The sequence below is a fragment of the Leucoraja erinacea genome, chromosome 3 (genome assembly GCF_028641065.1).
Source record: "Leucoraja erinacea ecotype New England chromosome 3, Leri_hhj_1, whole genome shotgun sequence".
NCBI lineage: Eukaryota > Metazoa > Chordata > Chondrichthyes > Rajiformes > Rajidae > Leucoraja > Leucoraja erinaceus.
The window spans coordinates 51476784-51498638 of record NC_073379.1 but is presented as its reverse complement, the minus strand read 5'-3'; the positions used below and the strand labels follow the sequence as shown (position 1 = coordinate 51498638).

At 42.3% G+C, this 21855-nt stretch overlaps 1 protein-coding gene across 2 annotated transcripts in view; it reads right to left on the bottom strand.

Annotated features, from left to right (window-relative positions):
• LOC129695580 (inorganic pyrophosphatase-like) overlaps positions 1–21855 on the bottom strand; it is a 40535-nt gene that overhangs the window by 9713 nt on the left and 8967 nt on the right. The window contains exons 3-9 of one of the 2 annotated variants that reach the window (XM_055632661.1): positions 20280–20333; positions 18926–19045; positions 16838–16924; positions 13927–14053; positions 4608–4735; positions 1903–1988; positions 738–807 (exon numbers count right to left, since the gene is read on the bottom strand). In XM_055632661.1, the coding sequence (XP_055488636.1) occupies positions 738–807; positions 1903–1988; positions 4608–4735; positions 13927–14053; positions 16838–16924; positions 18926–19045; positions 20280–20333 (672 nt within the window). The remainder of the gene's footprint in view (positions 1–737; positions 808–1902; positions 1989–4607; positions 4736–13926; positions 14054–16837; positions 16925–18925; positions 19046–20279; positions 20334–21855) is intronic. The other variant, XM_055632662.1, reaches the window with a different exon arrangement.

Here is a 21855-nt window from a genome sequence, read left to right as displayed (position 1 = left end):
GGTTATCAAGAAAACTCAGCAGCGGCTGCACTTCCTGAGGGTCCTCAGGAAGCACAACCTGGACTCCAACCTGCTGCTGACCTTCTACCGCTCGTCCATTGAGAGCCTGCTGACATACTGCATTACAGCATGGTATGGCAGCTGCACCATGGCAGACAGAGAGAGGCTTCAGAGGGTAGTTAGGGCAGCACAGAAGATCATTGGCTGCCCTCTCCCCTCTCTGATGGACATTTACACCTCCCGCTGCCTCAGCAGGGCGAAGAACATCATCAAGGACAGCTCCCATCCTGCATTTGGCCTGTTCGACCTGCTGCCCTCAGGGAGGCGCTATAGGTGCATCAGAACAAGGACAAACAGATTCAAGAACAGTTGCTTTCCAAAAGCCATAACCTCCCTGAACTCACACATGTATTGACTTCACAGCCAAACCCCCGGACTTCCATCTATCCACCTACTGTAATTTGTACTGTAACTGTACCCATATTGTATATAGGAATCCTATTTATTCACTCTATTCATCCATTGTCTTTTTATAGATATGTATATAGCGCCGCAGAACTGTGCACCTTATTCCCCCCCCCCCCCCCCCCCCATTTGTTTTGTTTTTGATTAATTACATGTCTGCACTGAGTTGGAGCTGCTTTTAATCTCATTGTACATGTGTATAGTGACAATAAAATGGCATTCATTCATTCATTCATTCATTTATACGGTATTAACAAATAGAAACTACTTACTGAAAGCACAAGTGATTTTGCTTCTTTATGACTACAGTAGAAGGGACTGTCTCTAATTGACACATTTTTGCTGGAGTAAAAAACAAATGATTACAAAAGTCAATACATGCAAGTAGTTTCAATTTAAAACAGCTATGAGAAGTAGAAAATATTACATGTGGATTCATTTTCCAAGGTTCTGCAGAGCTCAGAATAGATGAACAATTCTCATCTCCCTGATGCAAATTTCTAATGCTCAAATTTAAATCAAAATGAAGGAATTTTAAATTACACTATTGTAGAAAACTAAACCTTAAAATAAGGAAAAACAAATAACATAGCATGAGCTGGGAGTTATGACACGAAAATAACAGAAAAAAAACATTTGCCCTAACGTGACCTATATAGTCCACTGCAGTTCCATCCATTCTTCACTTCACCTAATCCCTCTAACATATTGGAAGGGGGGCATTAAACTGGAAACAATGCAGAAAATATCCATGAGAATCTCTGAGAACTATTAGGCTTGAGCAGAGGCTGGATCTTTCTTCCAGGGAGAGAAGATTGAGAGGTGACTATACAAAGGTATATAAAATCATGAGGTGCAAGGATAGGGTGAATGGTCAGTCTTTTCCCCAGGGTAATGGAGTCTAAAACTAGTGGGTATAGGCTGAAGGTGAGATGACAAAGATTTAAGAGGTCTAAGGGGCAGCTTTTTCAAACAGGGTATGTGAAATGAGCTGCCAGAGGAGGCTGTAGAGATGAGTACAATTACAATGTTTAAAAAATATTTAGATAGGTACATAAATAGGAAAGTTTAAGAGCTCAGGTAGAACAACATGGTCAAAATGGTCGAGTTGAGCCAAAGGGCATTTCCGTGCTGCATAATTCTGACTCTATGCCTCCCTTGTGCACTTATCAAACTTGCCCTAACAAAACAGCAATGCTACTTGTCTCAATGTCATGTGCTATCAAGCTCAACTTTCCCACCCCTTCCCTGGAGAAATTAAAGATAATTCTGCATGTCAATAATTGATATTTCTGACTGAAGAGTGATCAGCAGGTTTACTCCCTTTGATGTGACCAGATAGAAATATTGCAAATATTGTCACCTTTATTAAAGATCTCTTTAACATTTAACTAATTTATAACCCAAACAGTTTCTGTTAAACAAACCAAACCTCACCAATTAATATCACCTCCTTCAGTCTTGTTGTAGATTAAGGAACACCAATATTGATGTGTAGACATAATGACTCCAAGTGCAAATTCCTACAACAAAATACACACATTATGTCTATGAATCTGTATGATTATGAACAGTTTAATTTAGGTTACAGCGTAGAAACAGGCCCTTTGGCCCACCGAGTCCAAACCGACCAACAATCACCCGTACACTAGTTCTATCCTGTACACTGGGGACAATTTACTACAGAAGCCAATTAAAATATAAAACTCCATGTCTTTCGAATGTGGGAGGAAACCAGAGCACCGAGAAAACCCACACAGTCACAAGGAGAAATTACAAACTCCGTACAAACAGCACCCATAGTCAGAATCAAACCTGGGTTTCTGGCATTGTAAGGGAGAAACTCTACCACTGTGCCACCGAATATAATAGTAAAATTGTTTAAGGCTGGTAAAAAATAAAAATCCAAAAGCAACATTATTTCCCCAACTCTAGGAAGTTGACAATTTGGCCTTTCAGTAGCCTCTTGCTGACCAAGTTCATCTGCTAGTACAATAACCTTAATACTGAGGATGAATCACCATCAAGTTGGGCTAGTAGATTCCACTCCTGATGAAGTGGAACAAGGATGTTGGTGGGGTGTGGAGAGGAGTGGGAGGTAAATCATGAGGTAAGTCCGTTTAGACAAAAACAGGGTGGGTTTCCTGCTTTTCAAAAAATGATTACACTGTCAGTCGGGTAACACATTTCTGCAACAAGTTTGAAAAAACAAGAGTGCCAACAGATTATTCTCTATAAATCCATTGATATTAGACAATGTTGCACGTGCCTTATTAAATAATTAAATGGATACATTGACCAATTTAATAGACCAATGTTGATTGCTGCCAGTGCTCTCTATGTTTCATATTACAGTGGAATGAAGAAGCTGACTAAGCCAGCCTACTCTTTGCCTTATCTAATGTTCAAGCGAATTGAAGTAATACTGATGAAAAAAACTGAGATTTGTTGCATATTAAATAGTTATACAGCACGGTACCAGGCACTTCAGCCCAACTCGTCCATGATAACCAAGGTGTGCCATCTAAATTAGTCTCATTTAGCTGTGTTTAGAAACATAGAAATTAGGTGCAGGAGTAGGCCATTCGGCTCTTCGAGCTTGCACCGCCATTCAATATGATCATGGCTGATCATCCAACTCAGTATCCCGTACCTGCCTTCTCTCCATACCCTCTGATCCCCTTAGCCACAAGGGCCACATCTAACTCCCTCTTAAATATAGCCAATGAACTGGCTTCAACTATCCTCTGTGGCAGAGTTCCAGAGATTCACCACTCTCTGTGTGAAAAAAGTTCTTCTCATCTCGGTTTTAAAGGATTTCCCCCTTATCCTTAAGCTGTGACCCCTTGTCCTGGACTTGCCCAACATCGGGAACAATCTTCCTGCATCTAGCCTGTCCAACCCCTTAAGAATTTTGTAAGTTTCTATAAGATCCCCTCTCAATCTCCTAAATTCTAGAGAGTATAAACCAAGTCTATCCAGTCTTTCTTCATAAGACAGTCCTGACATCCCAGGAATCAGCCTGGTGAACCTTCTCTGCACTCCCTCTATGGCAATAATGTCCTTCCTCAGATTTGGAGACCAAAACTGTACGCAATACTCCAGGTGTGGTCTCACCAAGACCCTGTACAACTGCAGTAGAACCTCCCTGCTCCTATACTCAAATCCTTTTGCAATGAAAGCTAACATACCATTCACTTTCTTCACTGCCTGCTGCACCTGCATGCCTGCCTTCAATGACTGGTGTACCATGACACCCAGGTCTCGCTGCATCTCCCCCTTTCCCAATCGGCCACCATTTAGATAATAGTCTGCTTTCCCGTGTTTGCCACCAAAATGGATAACCTCACATTTATCCACATTATACTGCATCTGCCAAACATTTGCCCACTCACCCAGCCTATCCAAGTCAGCTTGCAGTCTCCTAGCATCCTCCTAACAGCTAACACTGCCCCCCAGCTTAGTGTCATCCGCAAACCTGGAGACATTGCCTTCAATTCCCTCATCCAGATCATTAATATATATTGCAAATAGCTGTATACAATGTATTGTAAATTGCAATATCCTTCTAAAACTTTGCTTTCCATGTACCTGTTCAAATTAGTTTTATATGTTTACGTTATACCTAACAACTACTTCCTCTATACAAATAGTTGTTCCATATACCCACCCTGTGTGAAAAGATTGCTAGGAATACAGTCCTAGCCTGGCCAAGCTCTTTTGCTTCAGGTCCTGGCAATATTCCCATATATTTTGCACATGTGCCAAATGCCTTCTTCACTACACTATCTACCTGTGATGACACCTTCAGGGAACTATCTTTGTACTTTTAGATCTCTCTGCTCAACAACACTTACCAGTGTTGGAATTATAGCAATGGTACTTCAATGCAGCTAATGACCAAATCAGAAACCTGAAATGTTGCATTCATTCTGTTCTGTTTCTCTTCTGAGGGTTTAAGAAAGTCAATAGAAAACTTTATTATTTTATGTAAAATAAATTATAAACAAAAATCAAGATTTAAAGATCAATTGGTAGCTCCACTACTGCCCCTTCAGTAATGTTTGCTCCCACTAACTCTACAAAATGAATCACCCAAATAATGGAAGGTTTAATTCAAAAATATTCAATGCAAAATATACCCGGTCTTTGAATTCTCCATTGAAACCCAACAGGTTTTCTGGTTTTCCATCAGGAACCTTGTACAATCTAAACCAATTAACTGTGGCCTCCAAGTAGCCTGGTTTGTACGTCCTGACATCATCAATGTCTGTGGGTTGTAAATGAAGAGTTAAATTCATCAGTAAAAAATGTTTCCACAAGCAATAACAATAAAATTAGCTGAAACAATAAATTAAAGATTGGCCAGGTGGGCGGAGGAATGGTTGATGGAATTTAAAACAGAGAAGTTTGAAGTGTTACATTTTGGGACGTCGAACAAGGGCAGGACCTACACAGTAAATGGTAGGCCTCTGGGTAGTGTTGTCGAGCAGAGGGATCTAGAAGTGCATGGTTCCATGAAGGTTGAGTCGCAGATAGATAAGGTGGTCAAAAAGGCCTTTGGCACTTTGGCCTTCATCACTCAGAGTATTGAATATAGAGGATGAGAGGTCCTGTTGCAGTTGTATAAGACATCAGTGAGACCGCATTTAGAATATTATGTTCAGTTCTGGGCACCATGTTATAGGAAAGATATTGTCAAGCTTGAAAGGGTTCCGAAAATATTTACTAGGATGTTGCCAGGACTAGAGGGTGTGAGCTATAGGGAGAGATTGAGTAGGCTGGATCACTATTCCATGGAGCATAGGAGGATGAGAGGAGATCTTATAGAGGTATACAAAATCATGAGAGGAATAGATTGGGTAGATGCACAGTCTAGATTACCTTTGGAAAGGCCATATATGTAATATCAACTTCACCAATGTTACCTATTTATTTTTACTTCAAATAATTCAATAATGTACCCTCTTGAACTCCATCCTTAAAATTATATATTAGGTTTCTAGATGATTTTCTATTATATTTTGTCATAGAATTGAGGGCAGCACAATGGTGCAACTGGTAGAGCTACTGTCTTACAGCGCCAGGGACCCGGGTTCATTCCTGATCTGGTTCGTTCGCTAACTGAGTGGAGTTTGCATGTTCTCCCTGTGACTGCGTGGCTTTCGTCCAAGTGCACCGGTTTCCTCCCACATCCCAAAGACGTGTGTTCTTGTAGGTTAATTGGCCAGTTTAGTTAATTTAGAGGTTCAGCATGGAAACAGGCCCTTTGGCCTACCGAGACCTCGCTGACCACTAACCCAATCTACACCACCAGAAGTGTGGGTGGAAATTGGAGCACCTGCAGAAAACCCACACAGGTCACGGAGAGAACATACAAACTCATTTCAGGCAGCACTCGTGTTCAGGATTGAACTATTGTGATGGTCAGTGTAGACTCAGTGGGCCAAAGAGCCTGTTGTCATGCGGTGTCTCTAAACTAAACTATGCTGCACAGAAATTGGTCCTTTTGGACCATCACGTTCCTAACAACCTTTTTGTTAATCAACATTAATCCCAATTTCCTGCATTAATTCCGTTATCTTCTATACGTTGCCTTTGAAAAGATCTTTCAATGGATTTAATATAATTCCTACCACCTGGGTTATGCTTCTTTCATCTCAGTTTTGAACAATGATCTTCCAGCTCTCCCACTGTCCCCATGTCTATCAAATCTGCACATATCACACACACTGGTGTCTCTTCCTTTGTTTATTTGAGAATGGATGGATATACTAAATATGGACCTTGGGTTTTACTCTCTATCTGCTAATTAGTGGTGATGCTTAAAGTAAACAAAGCACGGACGGGATGTATCCAGGTTGTCGAAGGGCTTGCAATAATCTTCCCTAAATACGGGAAGTGCCAGAGGACTGGAAAATAACAAATGTAATACCCTTGTTTAAAGAGGTTTAAGAACATGTCAGGTATCACAATCGAATATGCTTAACCTCTGGTGGGGAAGGTTTTAGAATGAACGATCAGAAAAAAAATAGCAGTTACTTTTAGAATTCTGAATAGACAAGAAAGCCAGCACACATTCGTGTTTGAGTAATCTGATTGTTTTTTTCATTGACAGAAATCCAGTAACAGAAGGCCCACCCCCTAAATCTGGTTAACGATGGTGAGACCCTAAGGAATTTAAGGGTCAGAGCATGCATAGGAAACTGTCTTAAAACATAGCAGACAGAAGATAAAGTGATTGTTTTTACAGACTTGTGGAAAGACAGGGGTATTCCCCAGTGGCCAATGATTTTTTCAATATAAGAAGTCGATGGCTTAGCAACAAGCATTTCGGCGCTCAACATTGTGCGGATATTTTTGCACACCCCCACTAATTCCATTTGCCTGATGTAGGATATCTTTTTATGCCTATTCTAATGCCTCTCAAAATATTTTAAAAACATAATGAGTGTATCTGACTCCTACACCTCCTCAGGCAGAATCATCAACTACTCTGTGTTAGAAATCTCAGATCCCTTGCAAAACTGCATCTTCTCACCTTAAACATATGTCCTCAAGGTTTTGATACTCCTACCATGTGAAAAAAAATCGATCTACCCTCACATGCACATATTATATACATTATATTATCTATCTGGCCACCCCACAGACTCCTTTGCTCCACAGAGAATAAGCACAATCTATCCAATCTCTCCCTTTAACTCAAGTACTTGAACCACAAGATCCTCTGCATTCCTTCCATTTGCTGCATAACATTACCAAATTTGCAAATAGCATAAAGCTCGAAGTGGCATAAATAATGAGATGGAGAATAATAAATTGTAAAATAACAGAGACACAAGAAGCTGCAGATGCTGGAATCTTGAGCAAGTCCTAGAGGAACTCAGCAGGTCAGGCAACATCTATGCAGGGAGCATATGTCTCAACTTACATCATATGAACCAAAAGATGGTGCAAAACTATGCAAATTATTGCTATCTACAGTACTTACATGGAATATGGCACATGGTTACAAAGATTTAAAAATATATTTGCAAGATTTTACATCTTAAAATTGAATCAGTTCAACTAAGTTCATTCAGGCCAGTGGCATTATTTGATGAAGAGCATGGGCCGTTTCCTATCCACCGGCTAATACTTAACCAAGAACTAAAAACAATCCTATGTTACCTATTTGGTATTGATGGGACCTTGCTTAGCATTATTCAACCATTGATTTTGTTTACCAGATAAGTCATTACACTCCAAAATTACAAACCAGTCTTAAAGTATTTAGGACGTCCTGAAAGTGCCTGCACAAAAATAAGAGCCACCTATTTAAGACAGACATGGAGATGGTTACATGAACATGGGAGATAAAAGACTTTGCCTTCCATCACAGTGGGTTCACTGTGATGGATGTTTGTGTGAATTAAATTGTGTGTATGTCTGTAGGAAATTGTCTTTGTTTGTATGGCTGTGGAAACGGAATTTGGTTTGAGCCTCACTGAGGCTCAAATGACAAAAAATGGTATTGTATTGTATTGTATGGTTTCTCATTGCAGAGGGTCACAAGTCTTTGTAACTCTCTCAAAATTTGGTGGATTCAAAGACTTCAAACATTTAAAGGCGTAGGTGTATAGATTCTTGGTAAGCGAGAGGGTGAAAGGTTATAGCAGATAGATAGGAATAGAAAACGGAGAAAATAATCAAATTAGTCATGATGTTAGGTTGTGAGGTATAAATGTGAGGTTATCCATTTTGGTGGCAAAAACGGGAAAGCAGACTATTATCTAAATGATGGCCGATTGGGAAAGGGGGAGATGCAGCGAGACCTGGGTGTCATGGTACACCAGTCATTGAATGTAGGCATGCAGGTGCAGCAGGCAGTAAAGAAAGCGAATGGTATGTTAGCTTTCATTGCAAAAGGATTTGAGTATAGGAGCAGGGAGGTTCTACTGCAGTTGTACAGGGTCTTGGTGAGACCACACCTGGAGTATTGCGTACAGTTTTGGTCTCCAAATCTGAGGAAGGACATTATTGCCATAGAGGGAGTGCAGACACGGTTCACCAGACTGATTCCTGGGATGTCAGGACTGTCTTATGAAGAAAGACTGGATAGACTTGGTGTATACTCTCTAGAATTTAGGAGATTGAGAGGGGATCTTATAGAAACTTACAAAATTCTTAAGGGGTTGGACAGGCTAGATGCAGGAAGATTGTTCCCGATGTTAGGGAAGTCCAGGACAAGGGGTCACAGCTTAAGGATAAGGGGGAAATCCTTTAAAACTGAGATGAGAAGAACTTTTTTCACACAGAGAGTGGTGAATCTCTGGAACTCTCTGCCACAGAGGGTAGTTGAGGCCAGTTCATTGGCTATATTTAAGAGGGAGTTAGATGTGGCCCTTGTGGCTAAAGGGATCAGGGGGTATGGAGAGAAGGCAGGTACGGGATACTGAGTTGGATGATCAGCCATGATCATATTGAATGGCGGTGCAGGCTCGAAGGGCCGAATGGCCTACTCCTGCACCTGATTTCTATGTTTCTATGTTAATCAATGGTGAAATAGGTTTTATAGCCTGAATGGCCTACATTTGTATCACATGAAAAGAACAATGTAATTGTTCTTCACTGCTTTTGTTATTCATAATGCATCTCCATTGTGATAAATGCATGTTACAGCCCACTAGCATAAAAGTGCAGACATGTCCAGATTAAATATTGCCTTCAATTCAGTCAGTTCCATCATCAGCCATAGCTTCAATTAAACCGGAAATCAGGCAGACAGTGCAGGCTTTTAAGACCAGCTGTGGCTGGTGGCAGCTGAATACACAATAACCATGTGTAGTTCACAACACTTGTGTGACATTCACCCAGTAGTTATACAGACTTCTTTGTGCAGCTCACAATGGATACAAATGAGACACACACAGAAATGTGAAGAGTTTGTGAATGCTACCCAGTCGCCAAGTATCGGCATACTACAACATATGGAAAGCAATACAAAAAACATTTTACACTTGTCTACATCCTACTGATCATTCACATGTTCATTCCCTGTGGCTGAATGATTTAATGCCAGTTACATTTACTTTCTGAAGGAACTGTATTCAAGTTAACATTTATTGTCACATGCACCAATTAAGGTACAGTGATATTTTAGTTACCATACAGCCATACAAGTAAAAAGAACACAATACACAATACAATTTAACATAAACAGCCACCACATCAACATTCCTCACTGTGATGGATGGCAACAAAATTCAGCCATCTTCTTCCTTTGTTCACCCGTGGTCGGGGTTGAGCCCTCTGCAGTCGTCAGCTGCCGACGTTCCGATGTCCAAGCCCTCTTGTCGGGATGAACGAAGCTCCGGCATCGGGATGGATCGGAACACTTCGTGGCATGGAGCTCCCGAGTCGGCCTCTTCTTACCGGAGACCAAGGCTTCACGGTGTTAAAGTCCACAGGCCCCCCAGTCGGAGCACTTCCACAGCGATCCTCGGCAAAGGATCACAGCTCCGCGATGGTAAGTCTGCGCCGCGCCCGCATCTTGAAGCTCCGGGCCGGTCTTAAGGAAAGGCCGCACCACAATGGAATAGATTGCAAGTGCTCTGGTGGAGATTTTAAAATATTCGCTCTCTATAAAAGAGGTACCCGATGATTTGAGGGTTGCAAATATGGTCCCCATTTTCAAGAAAGGTAGCAGGAAAAAGCCTGGTAATTACAAACCTGTGAGCCTAACATTAGTTGTAGGAATGTTAATGGAAATAATTCTGATACTGATCACTTTGAAAGACTGGGGATCTAAACTGCCACTATCTGACCAATTTGAATGATTTTTTTTGAGGAGGTAACAAAGTGCATTGGTGAGGGCAGCACAGTAGATGTGGTTTACACAGATAGATAACATGATTAAGAAGCAATTTCCCTTTACTTATAATGTTTTCCCCATACCAGAAAAACAAAGATGACAGATTTAGAGGAAGGTTTTGAGAAATTTCAAGGGGACACAAGAGGACTTATTTTCACATAGAGAATGGTGAGTGCCTGAAATGTACTAGCAGAATGAGGGGCGGAAGCAAAATTGCTAACAGTATTTAAGAAGCGTCAAGATGTGCTCTTGAATCGCCAAACCAGTGAACACTATGGGACAGGTGCTGGAAGTTGGGATTATGGATGGGTGCCCACCGGTTGGAGGACATGTTGGGCCAAAAGGCCCATTTCACTGCTGTAATGACTCTATGATCTTCTGCTAGTCAGTTCCTCAAGGAAAACTGGCAGTTGAGTAGTATAAATGGTTTACTGATTATAGGTTATCTCTATGTATGTGCACATTCTTGTGGTAAACACTACAACGGGAGATTTTTAAATGACTTAATCAGGTCTATCCCAGATGGCCGGATAAGTGAAATTTTTTTCAAAATTGCTGAAACACCTCATCTGAGATAAAATTACATAGAGGAACTAAATAATCTATAGGTCTGTTCACATCTGGAGAAGGGAACAGCAGTTTAACTTTCTGAGCATAACCTCTTTTGTCAGACTTGAATTAAACTTGCCCGGCCTTTTAACTTTCAACTCAAAACATTTTCTGCCTCTTATCGTTAGAGCGGCTTTTGCTGGTGCAATTGGAAATTCATGATTGTATCTAATATATTTGAGAAACTGACTTCTGGGAGAATGAACCTTGATAATTATCCCCAGCTATGCTGTGAGCTGATGCTAACTGAAAGGTCTGAAGCCAGGTAACCTTGTTCTTTTCCTGACAATAAATTAATTGAAATTTGTTCAATATGTTTGATTCTGATACTGATGACTGTAGACTTTTCTTGGTGGCACAACCATAGTTGGGCCCCAGGAAGGCGTATTTGCCATGTTCACAAGTTCTTGAACCCAGGGACATGCTTCGTTTTTGAGAAAACAATCACACTTGAAAATAATGGACTGTATCTTGTCTCTTCCTTGTACAGGTGCACAACCTTTTATCCGACAGCCTTGGGACCAGACACTTTTCGTAATTTGGAATTTGTCGGTCTTCGGAATGGAAATCTTTTAGCGTAGATGTTAATGGCTGGCTCAGTGGTAGAGTGCCCGGCTCATATCCGCAAGGTCGCGAGTTTGCGCCTTGATCCCGGCAGTTCCTCGGTCGCGAGTTTGAGTCTTCAGTGTAGTTTTTTTCTTGCAGAATAAATGTCTGTATGAAATGCAGTGTGTTGAATGAATTCCTGAATTTGTAAATGTGACCGCAGCATTGAATCACCTCCCGCACTCATGTCACCCTAGCGGGGCTACATGCCCTAAGGCGGCCTAAGGCGACATTTTCACACTCTTATATCCGTGTGCAGCAGAGGCGACGTGCAAACGTGAGCTTTGGTGTGCAGACGACATCCTGGAAAAAATGTCTGGTTTCTTCCAGGTAGGCGATATACCCTCCCGCGCAATATACCCTCCACTTCTCTTTTATGAAGGTGATTTAGTTCCCCTTTCTTCCAGGACCGACCGGAGGTTCCGCTGTCACCTCTGCGGGCCACCCTCGGTGAACGCTCACTCAACTTTGTCTTGGGATTCCTACTCTCCCACGCAATGTACCCTCACCTCTTTTATGAATGGGGATTTAGTTCCCCTTTCGTCGAGGACCGACCGGAGGTTCCGCTGTCACCTCTGCGGGCCGCCCTTGGTGAACGTCCTGTCTCCCTGTCCCTGGGATAGCAGGGGGCGATCAAACAGCACAATACCCCCCTCCGCCTCCCCCCCACCCCCAACTCCAGAGGAATCCGCTCCCCGATGGGCCGCTACGGCGACAAGTGGCACTTCGCCCACAGCCCGAGAACAAGACGCACCTTGCGCACCAGCAGCAGCTGCCCCTCTGGAGTTGGAGCGGGGCTGGGCTGGAGTTGCTGATCTGGGATCTCCGTGCTTGCAGTGGGCCTGGGGGTCGGTGTCCCGATGAGGGGGCACAGCTCGGGCTGTGGGCGAACTGCCACTTGTCGCCGTAGCGGCCCATCGGGGAGCGGCTTCTGGTGGTCCCGATGTCTCCCGCTAGTTTGCAGTTTTCCTCTGGAGTTGGAACGGGGCTGGGCTGCTGCTGGCTGTGGGTCTCTGGGATCTCCGTGCTTGCAGTGGGCCTGGGGGTCGGTGGCCCGTTGGTCCTGACGTCTCCGGTGACTGGCATTGCCGACGTGAAGACAGTGCAAAGCCCCCGCGCCGGTGCAATGGGCGGGGAGCTGGAGAGGGGAGGGAAGGGGTCACACACATGGCCGGGAAGCAGAGGGGTGTAGGTGGGGTGAAACTGAAGGGAGCGACAATCTGCTGCTCCCTGCCCGCTGAGTTAAAACGTTCCCACGCAAGACTCACGATACACTGTGTATCGTGAGTCTACCGTGGGAACTTCTTAACTCAGAGGGCAGACAGCAGCATATTGTCAATTATTAACCCTCCCGCGCAATATACCCTCACCTTCTCTTTTATGAATGGGGATTTAGTTCCCCTTTCTTCGAGGACCGACCGGAGGTTCCGCTGTCAACTCTGCGGGCCGCCCTCCGTGAACGTTTTCAAGGACCTTTCTTCAAGGACTGAAAAAATGTCGCTATTCGGAGGTTTTCGTTATTTGGATCTTCGGATAAAAGGTTGTGCACCTGTACTTCCAAACATTAATTGTGTAGTTTCATGTGGAAGCTACGCACAAGCAGGTTCTGAGATATTAGATACATGATAATGGAAAAAAATAATGCCAAGTATGTGTAGTTGAGCTTCTCCAGTCTGAAGAAGGGTCCCGATCTGAAATGTCACTTATTCATGTTCTCCTGAGATGCTGCCTGATCTGCTGAGTTCCTCCTTACTTTGTGTCTTTTTTTTTGTTGCAAACCAGCACCTGCAGTTCCTTGTGTCAACATTTTACTGCTCCACTGCAAAATCTCCTCAGAGTATGCCTACTTTGAAGTTCCCTTCTCTTCGAGGGGAGTTCTGTGAGGTCCTCTCTCACTGCTCCCGTCCTGTGATTCCTGCTGCTCTTCCTGACTGAAGAAGGTGCCCATCTGAAACATCATCTATTTGTGTTCTCCAAAGATGCTTCCTGACCCACGAGGTTACTCCAGCAATTATATATTTTTTTGTAAACCAGCATCTGCAGTTCTTTGTGTCTGCAGCTAAGCTTCTTTTTAGGTTCTACAAACAAGGACAACACTATCAATATTGCCCTTGGGTTAACTGTAGCTGAACTTTGAAACATTATCCCTCAATGACAGACACACCTCCCCAGCTGGGTGAGTGGTTAATCATCAAATTACAATCAGTTTTGGAAAGATGTCTAGTTTGGCTTCCAGGTTAGAACTGCCGCAGAAGTGTTAGTTCTTCCAAATTTCCATTCTCAGGCTCATCATCCTGAAGTCACCTAAAAACCGTACCTCAATAAGAAGATTGTCTCCAGTTGTTACAGTTATTGCAAGTTAATAAACATTATAGACTAGTTGAACTTGCCATTAAACATCTGTGCGTCTGGGTCCTCCTGGTTAATAGCAATAATTTTCCAGTCCATTTCCCCTTCATCAATAAGAGCCAAAGCTCCCAGCACTTTTACCTGAATTACATCACCATAAGAACACACCTAGAAATACAAGTGAAATATACAAAAGTAAATCATTACATTTGCACTAGAAATGAATAAAAACGTAATGCTATTCCAAACATTCTGAGAATTGATATGTAAGCATACGACTGCTTTAATCTTCAGGGTATCATTGGTTCCATTTGCTTATCTAAGCGCTTGTAACTCATTTGGGTAGTTAATAGATTATGTCAGGATCTATCCCAATCCATGGTTAATGAAAAGCACATCAGGAATTGAGATGCAGTCAGCAGCTAAATACAGAGCTCCTGGTTCAGTTCCTAAACTCATTATAAATTATCCAAATAATCAGCTGTGAAAGGTATGATCAAAACCATGTCAAGACTGAAGAAGGGTCCCGATCCGGAACGCTGCCTATCCATGTTCTCCAGAGATGCAGCCTGACCCGCTGAGTTACTCCAGCACTTTGAGTCTTTTTTTTGTAAACCAGCATCTGCAGTTCCTGTGTCTCCATCTAGATTTGATTGTCAGATTTATCACAAAAAGTGAAAAGGAACCAGGCGCTGCAGTTTCCTCCCAAATCCCAATGACATGCAGGGTGATTGGCCTCAGTAAATTTCCCCGTGTTTAGCGAAAGTGGGATAACATAGAACCAGGTGTGAACAGGTTGGCATAGACTCAATGTGCCGAAAGGCCTGTTTCCATACTATATCTTTCAATCAATATTGTCAAAGATTCCTGTAATCCTAGCAATTCTCTTTTTTCTCTTCTACCTTCTGGGAGAAGATACACGAGCTTGAAAGCTCAGTCGACCACACATAAAAATAGCTCCTCCCCACAGCTATCAGACTGCTGAACCAGTCACCTCTTTCTCATCCCCTTCCCCTTACTCTTACTCTCAACTCTTCTTCATTCATTATCCTGTTCTTGCCCTTTAATATTTTTTTGTACTGCTTTAGATTAATTTATTACAAATTACATCATCAGTTGTACAGTAAACTCTCATTACTACTGACCTCTTTATAATGGATTTTGGTTTCATGGACAGAGCACACCCACAATAATCTGACACCACTGTCTCTTTAAAAACATAAACTGCTAGTTACACTGCAGAGGCAAAGAAATATAACACTTGTATAATGATAAAAGACACAATGTGCTGGAGTGACTCAGCAGGTCAGGCAGCATCCCTGTAGAGCATGGATAGGTGACGTTTCAGTTGAGACGCATCACTGGATCGCGCCATGCACCCAACTGCCACTACCGCCGACCCGCACCATCACCCCAGGCGCTTAAAGACCAGTCCTACCGGCCTTCACCGCAAGGACGGGCTGTCGACGCTTCCCCAAATGCTTCCAGGCCAAGCCTACCGCAATCACCAGCCCATACCTGCAGTCTGGACACCCGCAGTCCGCGACCAATGACTCCGCCGATTCTCGCCTCTCCCCTGGCCGCCAGCAGATCTGGATTCCAGGACCAGTTCAAGACTGAGAGTCTGAAGAAGGGTCTCGACCCGAAACATCACATATCCGTGTTCTCCAGGGATGCTGCCTGACCTGCTAAGTTACTACCTTGTGCCCTTTAAGGGCCTGTCCCACTGTACGAGGTAATTCAAGAGTTCTCCCGAGATTCCCCTGATTCGAACTCGGAGAATTGCGGTAATAGCCGTTCGTAGGTACTCGGGGCTCTCGTGGACATTTTTCACAGTGCTGAAAAAACGTCACAAGTTACCGCGTTTCCCGAGTACCTGCCGTTAGCATTACGAGCCGCTACGAGACATTCACGAGCTCCGACGTAGCCGCTACGTACATTCTACGTACTTACCACGAGTTTGATTTTTTTTTTAAACTCGGGAGAGCTCTTGAATTACCTCGTACAATGGGACAGGCCCATTAGTGTATTAACCAGCAACTGCAGATCTTTGTTTCTACTACCTGCGCAATTAAATTCTGTTACTTGGTAATCCCTTAAGGGCCTGTCCCACTTACGTGTCCTTACCGAAGGTCTGGCGCGATTACATGCGTATGCACAGCCGTCTGGACGCGCGTGATGTCATTTGAAGATGGACACAAAGCTGGAGTAACTCAGCGGGACCGGCAGCTTCTCTGGAGAGAATGGGTGACTTTTCCGGTCAAGAACCTTCTTCAGTCTGAAAAGAAGTGTCTTGACCCGAAACGTCACCCATTGCTTCTCTCCAGAGGTGCTGCCAGTCCCGCTGAGTTACTCCAGCATTTTGTGTCTATCTTCAATTTTCTTGGCCCCGCTCTGGGAGTAGAAGTGGGGGTGGATCCGGACCGCAACGGCCGTGAGTCCCAGGCCGAGTTCGGCGATCGTTTGCCTGCTTCTGCTGCTGTTAGAGGTGAGACGTTGCATCGCGCCAGGGTCTTGGGCCTGTCCCACTTTGGCCGTCAGTTCCACGACAGGCTGTAACCCCTCCGCGCTTCTAAGTGCGACCGGCCGCACGCGGCCATACGATGCCCGTGCGCCTCAACGCGACCACGAGGTCGTGTAATTTGCGTGCCAAGGACACGTAAGTGGGACAGGCCCTTTACTCGGTTATAGTGGACAATCAGCAATAATGGACACTATACACCCTTACAACTCCCCCACCACCCCATGCTCCGTTATAATGAGGGTTTTCTGTATTTATCATTACCATGTACAGTTTACTGTACAAGCTTCATGCAAAACGAAATTCCATTGACCCAGGTATACACGACAGTAAACTAATCTGAATATGAATCTGAATAGCAACATTCAAAGTATCCACCCAGCGTGATTACCGAGTCAGGTTGTCAGTAATCACGTATTTGAACAACTAACCTTTGACCCGATGTCACAGACATCAATTGGATCATTATCACCACAGTAATTTGTATTCGGATCTTTATGGCAGGGATCTTCCCAGGTCTGCAGGGACAAAAAGAGGGATTTGATTATTAAAGATTCAAATCAAGCACAATCTCACTCTTCCAATGACCATGGCACGTCATACCGTAGATGCAAGGAAGGCATTTAGCGATAGAAATTATCTCATACAGCACAAAGATTTGTGCACTAAGCATCTACAATTTATGAACACAAGCAAAGGGCGACATACTAACTGGACTCCACACCTGCTGTCCATCATACCATCTTTTACAGGGACTGTCCATCATACCATATTTTATATTAGGACATCCTGATTGCATTGCACTGCAACATTTTGCATTATTCAATTTTAAATAAAGTCGGCTTTTACATTCTTCTTTCTAGTGGAAAATCACACACTTTTTCTCTTTATACTCCTTCTGCCCACTCACTTAAACTTATATCCTGATGCAGGCTTTTTGTGTTCCCCTCACATCTTGCTAACCCACTTATCTTTGTACCATTGGCCAAGGCAGCAGCATGCAAACAACCACCTGCAAAATCCCTACAACCACATCCCCGTCCCTCCCCACTTTGTGGCACACCATCTTGACATGGATAGATATTACTGGATACAAATTCTGGAGTGGCCTCAGAGGGACAGCAGAGTTCAAAAAGGTAGTCCATCATTTTCTTAAGAGCAATTAAGTACTGTATAGGCAATAAATGTTGGCCTTGCTGTTGACACTCAAAAAAGTCAACATGAATATTTTAAAAAATTGGCTTCAAAACTTTCCATCCCTTCATCCAAGTCATGAATATAAATTAGAAACATTTTTCTCCCAATACTCCAGTTTATTGATTTCCATGGCTCATTTATTGTAACTGTGCTAATTAGCCACCCTCCCAACCTTGTGCACTCATATTCTGCAGTTCCATTTTATGTGCCGTTTTATCAAATATCTTCTCAAAATCCAAGTACATTGCATGCAATAGTTTTCTGTTATATTTGTTTGTTACATCCCCAAATATTCCAACAAAATTTCAAACATGAAATGCCTTTCGTCAATCTATGTTGGTTCTTGATTTATGATTTTTTAAATGTCATTCTATGATCTCTACAGTAATGCATTCCAGCATTTTACCAATGAAAAATGTAATGTTAAGCAGGTTATTTATTTTCTGCTTTCTGTCTCCCTACTTTCTTGAATAGTGTTATTGCATTTACAGTTATCCAATCTCCTGCAAATTCTCCAGAGTATTGGGAATTTTGGTATATAACCAGGTGTCCGATCCAACCTATCACTGCAGCTATTTCCTTTAAGACATTAGGATGTAGGCCATCAGGTCCGAGGCTTTAACCAGTTTTAACCAATTAGTTTCCCTGGTAGTTATCCCCCAATGAGACAGATTGGATAGTCTTTCCCTTCCTTTGACTCGTTGATCATTTATTACATGTGGTAGCAATAAAGTCATAGAGTTATGTAGCTGGGAAATAGGCCTTCTACTATTTATTGGGATTTTATTATCTGCTATTGTGAAGACCTATCCAAAATAACTATTTATGATCTGCTACTTCTGTATTTCCCATTATTATGTTCCAAGTATAATCCTCCAAAGGACAAATATTTTCCTGAATAATTTTCTTTCTATTCATATACTAATGTTCTTGCTTCATTTTTATATTATTTGTTTACATATACTCTCTCCATCATACTTTAAAACCTTTTCAGTCATTCTTTGGTGTTTAAAACAAAATTCCAATCTTCTGTCATTAATCTTCAAAATATTGTATGCTATCTCCTTCAATTTGATATAATCTTTAACTTCATTACTGTACTTCATGAATGATGTTGCATCTTTTCCTCCTGGGAAAACACCTCTGGCAAATTTATAAAATATCTTCATGAATATCTGTCTCTGGTGAATGAACCAATTGTCTCAATCTATTTTTCTTTAGCCATTCTCATATCAAAGTAATTGCCTTAATTTTAATATAGGATAATATTATCAAATAAGTAATGAAAGTTAATATCTTAATAGAAGTTTAAAAAGCTACACCTGTGGTAATGCTCCATAGTTCCAAATATAGCCATTGTAAGGAAAGATATTTGCTGCAAAACGTACTTTGCCTTTTAGCACATCTTGTTTAATAGGGTTCAGAGGCATTGTTGTAGCAATCTGAAAATATAACATAATGTTACAGCTGCACAATGGATAAACCTCTTGAGAGAAACTTAAGTTATTTAAAAAAAATTATGATTCTTCCTCTCATTGCTGAGACATAGAAATCCCCATGTCACTGTTTGTGGGACTTTGCTGTACTCAAATTAAGTTTATCTTTATTAGAGCAATGACTAGATCATTGAATATGAGATTGCACGATCCTGGGACATTTAAGTCCGCTATATTAAAGCAGACTTTTTTCTGACATTTGAATTATCTAATGAAAGCTATGTTAACATAGACATTAGACATTCAAAAAATTAATGAGAAAAGTCCTATGCTTGCAAAAGTGGTATTCTGAGAAACAGTGTAGACCAGATTTAATTGTTGTGTATGAACCATCCTTTTGATGATCATTTCCACTTTCCACACCTAACAGGACATTCTTTTTTGCCTTTCGGATTTTCTTAAGTATACTCCTCAACACCCCCCCCCCCCCCTCCCCCGAAGCTCCTCCAGGTATACACTTGATCAATACCTGACCCATGTCTCCTTTTTCCTGACCAGAACCTCACGTTCTCTCATCATCCAGAGTTCCTTATTCCTACTCCCTTACTTTTCACAGGAACATGCATACCTTGAACTCTCACTAGAATTTAGGAGATTGAGAGGGGATCTTATAGAAACTTACAAAATTCTTAAGGGGTTGGACAGGCTAGATGCAGGAATATTGTTCCCGAAGTTGGGGAAGTCCAGGACAAGGGGTCACAGCTTAAGGATAAGGGGGAAATCCTTTAAAACCGAGATGAGAAGAACTTTTTTCACACAGAGAGTGGTGAATCTCTGGAACTCTCTGCCACAGAGGGTAGTTGAGGCCAGTTCATTGGCTATATTTAAGAGGGAGTTAGATGTGGCCCTTCTGGCTAAGGGGATCAGGGGGTATGGAGAGAAGGCAGGTACGGGATACTGAGTTGGATGATCAGCCATGATCATATTGAATGGCAGTGCAGGCTCGAAGGGCCGAATGGCCTACTCCTGCACCTAATTTCTATGTTTCTATCACTATCATTTTAAAAGCATCCCCCTTTCCAGACCAGATGTCGGGAGATTCTGCTGGTCCACACCATTGTTGGTTCAATTTTCTCAAGAATTCTTTGAGTTATCAAAATAAACAACAACATAATTTATTAATAGCTTCACATTATTGAATCAAGAACAATATTTTTAATGCGCCTAGTTCACCACTCACCTCCATTTTAGCATTTTTCCAACGTGGAATTTCTACAACCATATTCAAGAGGGCCTGCAAAGAATACAATGTGTGCAATATCAATGCTTATTTTCATTTACATGCCACAATTTAAAGTCAGAATTTAGAGAATAACTAGCTGTTGGTGAATTATCTGCGCGTGGGGGAAACGGCCTTGGTTCATGATTAGTGCTTTGCAACTGGATACTTCTAATTATCTACAACAAAAGTAAATGAAATGGAGGTTATTTGAATCACCATCGTATCTAAAGACATCCTACTTGCACCTTAAACACAGCCAAAAATGGCACATAGTATTCTGAATGTTATGGAAAAGATGAATACACAACAAAAACAATGTTGTTGTCTTTATGAAACCTGTATTAATGGAAAGTAGAAGTTTGGGAATGGCAGAAGTAGAATTTGAGTTGGTAAAGGATTATATTCAATATTTGATTTGATTTGATTCAACTTTATTGTCATTGCACAAATACGAGTACAGGTACAACAAAATGCAGTTTAGCATCTAATCAGAGTGCAAGGTAGTACAAATACTGGTTAAAACAATATGTGCAATGTGGATGAATTAAACTAGTACATAGGCAAATAAATATATACAGATAAAAGAGTATAAAGATAGCTAGCGTCGGGCCTGTGAGTTCAGCAGGGTAATGGTATTATGGAAAAAGCTGTTCCTCAGCCTGCTTGTGCGAGACCTGAGGCTCCTGTACCGCTCCCTGATGGGAGGAGGGCAAATAGTCCATGGTTAGGGTGATGGGGGTCCTTAATGATTTTCCTGGCCCGTCTCAGACACGTTTTGCGGTGGAGGGCGTCCATGGCAGGGAGCGGGGCACCGATGATGTGCTGAGCGGTTTTCACCACTCGTTGCAATGCCTTCCTGTCAGCTGTTGTGCAGCTGCTGTACCATACCGTGAAGCAGGTGGTCATGATGCTTTCACTGGTACAGCGGTAGAAGTTGGACAGGATCTGGGGGGGGGGGGGGGGGGGACAGGTGAACTTTCTTGAGCCCCCTCAGAAAGTAGAGGCGCTGCTGCGCCTTTTTGATCAGTTTGGTGGTATTGACGGACCAGGACAGATCCTCTGAGATATGTACCATTAGGAATTTGTAGTTGGAGACACGCTCCACCTCAGTCCCGTTTATGTGGATGGGGATATGTCTGCCACCTCTGGTCTTCCTGAAGTCTACAATGATTTCCTTCGTCTTCTTTGAGTTGAGGACGAGGACAATTAATAAGGTAAAGTGAGTGGAGATGCAGAAGAGGTCAGCTATACTTGCAATCTTCAATGATTAGACTTGGAGATCACTGCCTCAAAGTGTGGTGAAAGCAATTTAATAGTACATTTCATATATAAATTAGTTAACTATCTAAACAACATACAGGGCTATGGGAAATGGATCTCATTTGATAGCTCTTACTTGAAGCAGACATACAGTGCCCTCCATGTTTGGGACCAACCATATAACCATATAACAATAACAGCACGGAAACAGGCCATCTCGGCCCTACAAGTCCGTGCCGAACAAATTTTTTTCCCCTTAGTCCCACCTGCCTGC